Raw genomic sequence first — 5,658 nt, forward strand, 5'->3', positions numbered from 1 at the left:
TAACTAATTTTTTCAAAAATTATGCCAAATAATTCTAAAATTGTTTTCTGAGTGTTCTTTTATTATTATTTTGAAGTTATTCATTATTATTTTATATTTTTAAATTAAGCTAAACTATTCTAAAAGTGGATACCTATTTTTAACAAGTAATAAAAATAAACCTTTGCTTAATAACATCTCTAATAAAATCAAACATCTAAAAAGTAGCTATAATCAAATGTACAAAAGTAACACTTTACATTATCTTGTTATAATCAAATGTACATAGGTAACACTATACATTATCTTGTTCTGATGATTATACTAGTAGAATTATTTAACTTTCCATTATATTAATTATTATTTTTGTGTCGATGTCTAAATGCTCTGAGGCTCCATGTAAAGGTAACACATACCTATATAACAATAACCAGTTTAGAATTTAATAATAAATAAAATATTTCCACCATTAAAGTGTAGTTTAACTACGAGGAGGAGTTGCATGGAAAGTTAGGTAAATTCTCGTTATATTTAGAGAAAATCTGGCAAAGATTTTTGTAAATCCAAGTTATAGTTGTTAAACTTCAAAATTTTAGGTGTTCTAGACATTTTTGATGGTGTTGAATCCATTTCCACCATCAAAAACACTATTCAAACACTACTTCTACAAGATTTTTTGAAAAAGATTTCCCTGCATTCCGGCCACTTTTAGCCATCCTGACAATTCCTCCACCTCATTAGACCACTCCTTATTTTAAGTAAAGTATTTTTATATCAATTTTTACCTTAAAATAATAATTAAAAATAACCATTTTCTTCTTCCATTAGTAAGTGCTTTGTACTGCGAGCAAGGAAAGATAAGATGATGTGCAATTCACCACTACAGCAAAATATATATCTACCATGAGAGTTGTGTTATTTGAGAAGAAGTATTGCATTTCTTTACAATTCAAAACCAAATCATCTCTGCAATTCATAATATATCTCCATTATGAGAGTTGAGTTATTTGAGAAAAGTGTTGCATTCTGTTCAATTCTAAACCACATCGTCCTACAATTCATCAGCTGAATTAACACTATCAGAAAGTGCCGAGTATTGCAATCCGAGATGGGTTTGCTGTTGAACAAGTGTTTCTAGATTGAATGGCGAAATGGAAGATGAATCCCCACTCCAAATACGTTCAGCAAGAAGTTCATGAAATTTGTCAGTCCTATGTGTTGCATCCCAAAACAAATATTTCTCTGGATGGCTACACACAAATTCCTTGTATCTCCCACGATATTCCTCCGGCACATCCTTTCCACAGTCCACTGCTGCATTGAAGGGCCCTGCTCCACAACAAGCCGTCTCTGTCTCCCAAAACCCTGCACTCGCACCACCATGAAAGATATAACCATTATTACTCATCATATATCTTATCTACCCTAGGTTTTCCATCGAGCAGCAATTAGCACACAGGAGGGCTTACCATGGGTCTTCCCGTCATGGATGACGTGGAGGAAGAAAGGGAAAGAATGAACGACAAGGATGTTAGCATCTCTCATAACATCATTATCCTTTAGATTACGAATCATGTGCGCAAACCCATCATTAAATTCATTAACTAATTGATTCGCACTTTCCAAACATCCTGCACCACTGTAATTGTTGCCCTCATCACTACTCATCATCATCATAACAAGCCTAGCCGCTGGCGTGCATCCCAAAGGGAATATATCTCCTACAACGAAGTTCCTTGCTCCGCTATGGTACAGATCCTACATCATCATCATTAACATTTTATTACACCAAATGTTTAAAGATATAACTCTGCTGAAAAAATGAGATATTGAAAAGTTTAGGAGGATTGGAGCATACCAGCAGATATTCTTTGTATGTGGTGAGCATCAACTCCAGAAATGCGCGAGCAGATATGGTGTTCTGGTAGGTTTGGTTCATGAGGTAAAAGGCAATGTCGTTGGCTCCAACTTGAATTGCGTATAACGACTTGGACAGCACGAAACTACCGCCCAGTTTCATGGTGGTTGCAGCGAGCGTGGCCGAGAGATTTTCGAATTGATTTATTTGAACACTCATTGGGACTATATTCTGCATACGATCAAACAACACCATTTTTACATTTCCCTAACGTTACTATATTTTGCTTTATTTTCTGATAATGAAAAATATCTGTACTTTGAAACAACTAAAATTAATTAAATAATAGCTCATATAGGTAAATGTCCATATACATCTTTTGTTTTAAAGAAATAGTTTACTTTATTTAAAACTGATAATAAGACAGTGAAAATTATCATTATGTAAAAAAAAACTGAAGTATTTAATTTTTATTTTTTAAATGGATTTATTGGAATTAAAATTTTGATTTAGATAATTTATACAATTTAAATCATTTGTAATTTAATTAATAAAAAATTACAAATAAAAAAAAATTATGTCTAGAGTTCAAAATTAAAATTAAAAACAAAACAAAACAATTTAAAAAAATATTAAATCAAAATCACAAATAAAATAAAAAAAATATTAATACCATAATACATTTTAAATAAAAAATATTAATTTAAAATTTAAAATTAAAATATTATCATTTATAAATATTTATTAAAAATAATAATAATAAATAAAACAAAAATTACTATTTTAAATCATTAATTATAATTAATATTATTTTTCATTAAAAAATTAATGAAATTAGATTCTTATTAAAAAATCAATTTAAAATTTTTCCATCCTAATATATAATTTTTTTATTCTTTTTAAATTTAATATAAAATAAATATTTTTCTAAATTAATAAATTAGTTTTTTATTAGAAAATCAATTTAAAATTTTCCATCCTAATAACTTTTTTTATTATTATTATTTTAAATTTAATTTAAAATAAGTATTGTTTTTCAAAATATATTTTATTATTAATATATTAACCATAATTAACTTTGCTTATTCTAAATATGGGAGGTCTTCGCAATCTTGACGCACATGTTTAACCGTCTAATTACCCTCTTCATAGTCGCGCGTTAATTTCCCCATATTGGTATTCGTATTCGTGCAATTCTAAAATTTTTATGGCACGGATAAATAGGTACCACATGTGCCGTGTTGAATCTCGAAGTCAAAGGGATGAATCTACGGGAATACCTTATGCGAGAAGATTGGATGTGCCCAAATTAATCATCTAAGTAGGAAGCCGTTGTTACGTATCGAGCATTTGAGTAACCGTGAATCACATCGACATTGATTATGGGCATTGGGAAAAATGTGTTTTTTTTTTTTTCGTCGATGATATAATTTTAATAATGATTATAATATTTTTTTAGTTAAATTATATTTAAATATATAGATAAATTTAATGTTTCTTTCATATTTATATGAATAGAATTTATAATTTATGTTTTATTCTAAGTATTTTTTAATCAAATTTCTAATATATATATATATATATATATATAAAATAATAATAAAATATTACAAATTTATGCTTTAGGTAAATAAATAAAATAAATATCATCGAAAGAGGTAAGCATGAAACCTGTGATTAGCATAGTAGCTTTTAATTCTTTGTTGAAGGTTTATTTTTATATTTTTTCCTATCCCTATTGGGATGAGCAGAAGCTGACTCGTTAACTCAGGTCTTTCTCTTCCTTTTTCCCGACATATACATATATATATGTATCAAAGGTCCCTCTGTTCCTTTCATAGTTATTTTCGACATATACATATATCAAAGGAAAAAACAAACTATGCCTGCCACGGGTAACCTTGATTCACCTTTCAAGATCACTATACTAAGGTGAGTTTTCATTATTGCGAAGGAAAAAACTCATAGATAAACTCATATTTGGGTAGACTGGTGCGCTACTCTCACCTACCTTTCATTCACGGTTATCCCTTTCAAAGATTTTTTTTTACTGCAGAGGCCTGAACCAGCCGCTTTGACCATAAACATAAAGCAGAATGATGAAGATGAATATGAATAATGTCATAGTTATAACAAAGACGTAATAAAAATTCAAATGATCGAAATATATATATATATATATATATATAATTTTTTTTGAGAGAGATGTTAAAAGGAAAAATACATATAAGTTGTGGGTAAACAAACAAAGACGACCATCTTTAGGCGGTTCATAGTTTTCTGAGAAAATGTTGAGAGTAATATTTACATAATTTTTCTCAACAATCACATGAATTTTCATGGTTCTGGATTTTAACTAGACATAGTCGTTCCCCATTTTATGATAATCGCGCCTTCAAACATAACCATTAAATAAAACGCGTAAATGGGAGAGATCGCGGAAACTGACCAGATTTTGACCTGTAGAATCCAGCAATCCGCTTCCCCCTGACGCGAAATTAACACCTTCTGAGAAGTCTGCTCCTGGCTGTAGATACGGAGGCGGGAATTCCAGGTTCAGTCTAGTAGCTGCAACACAAAACAATAAAAGTAGCCTAATCCGTGAACGAGGGCTAATCAATTGTTCAATCATGCTCCAATCTTTTGCATAAGAAAACACATAATAATGGTTACCAATGAAGTCGAATACAGTTCGGCCATCGGTGAAGCGACCAGTGGGGCGGTGGAAAAATGTGTGACCATAAGGTGCAAAATCTGCTCGAGCGCTTGAATTGGGTATGTAGTTGTTGGTCCCTGCATCCGCAGCCGAATCCCCAAATACGAAGAGTGCAGGAACTGATTGTGTACCTCCCAACACAGAGCCAACTATAGAAGATACGGTCAGTAAAACACCTAAAACTAGGTTTGCATTGGAGGGATCCATACCCATTTCCACTTTCCTCAAACTCATCTCCCTCTGCAAAACAATAACGTCTCGGGGTGTTATTTCACACGGAAATGATGGGTTAAATGCTATGTAACATATAACATACGTTTACGGATGATCTTCCATTGTTATTTTTGTAGAGTCCCAGGTCGCTATGTAACATATAACATACGTTTACGGATGATCTTCCATCTTCCACGGTTACGGATGATCTTCCATCTTCCACTGTTATTTTTGTAGAGTCCCAGGTCAAATTTGATTTGTATTATTTAAATTGATTTTTTAATTTATATATAAATTTAAAAATTAAATTTATCAAATTTTAATTCCAATAAATCTGACCAAATCCTAAGCAAATAAAATAAGAAAATAAACCTTACGTGGAAAACTATTCAATCTTGTTGAGTAGAGTAGTTGAGAAGAAGACACAATACCATTGCCCATGAATGCGTTGTACTGTCTCAGTTGACTTTAATAGCGCGCTTGTTCACGCGACATGATTGGAAGCCAATTCTTCCTGCCAACGCAATGTTTCTCTCTAGGTTAGGAAGCCAATTAAATGCTGATGGCCTGAATTTCAATGGCGAAGTGTGGAAAAGAACAAAGATGTCTTTAAAGCCACAACAATAAAAGGGCTTGGAAAAGTAATCTGGTTGAAATCTTGTCTCTCTAGGCTAAGAAGCCAATTAAATGCTGCTGGCCCGAATTTTAATGGCGAAGTGTGGACAAGAACAAGGATGTCTTTAAATGCACAACCATAAAAGGACTTGGAATAGTAATCTGGTTGAAATCTTGTCTTCATAGGATATGGGTAAAGAAATTGAATTTCAAAGTGTGGAGTGTAACTCTTTTACGAATTTACTCTTCTGAAAATTGGATTGACTATTAAAGTTAT

The 5,658-nt window shown here is 31.5% G+C and overlaps 1 protein-coding gene across 1 annotated transcript; it reads right to left on the bottom strand.

The window, feature by feature from the left end:
• Window positions 1-860: 860 nt before the first annotated feature.
• Window positions 861-5,005, bottom strand: LOC149157876 (GDSL esterase/lipase 6-like). The gene is made up of 6 exons (XM_089436040.1): window positions 4,936-5,005; window positions 4,511-4,793; window positions 4,287-4,405; window positions 1,838-2,068; window positions 1,449-1,737; window positions 861-1,344 (listed from the first exon to the last, which is right to left on the bottom strand). Exons 2-6 carry the CDS (start codon window positions 4,785-4,787, stop codon window positions 1,031-1,033), a joined length of 1,230 nt encoding a protein of 409 aa, XP_089292166.1. The 5' UTR covers window positions 4,788-4,793; window positions 4,936-5,005; the 3' UTR covers window positions 861-1,030.
• Window positions 5,006-5,658: the final 653 nt, after the last annotated feature.

This window comes from Pinus tabuliformis, chromosome 5_2, assembly GCF_031772625.1.
Source record: "Pinus tabuliformis cultivar Carrire ecotype Pingquan chromosome 5_2, CPIR1, whole genome shotgun sequence".
Lineage (NCBI taxonomy): Eukaryota > Viridiplantae > Streptophyta > Pinopsida > Pinales > Pinaceae > Pinus > Pinus tabuliformis.

Excerpts from the sequence above, each read along its gene's own strand:
- LOC149157876 (XM_089436040.1), bottom strand. The coding sequence starts at position 4,787 with ATGAGTTTGAGGAAAGTGGAAATGGGTATGGATCCCTCCAATGCAAAC. Across the intron at positions 4,406-4,510 it reads AACTGTATTCGACTTCATTG|CTACTAGACTGAACCTGGAA; the intron begins GTAACCATTATT and ends TTTGTGTTGCAG. Across the intron at positions 1,345-1,448 it reads CCATGACGGGAAGACCCATG|GGTTTTGGGAGACAGAGACG; the intron begins GTAAGCCCTCCT and ends GTGCGAGTGCAG.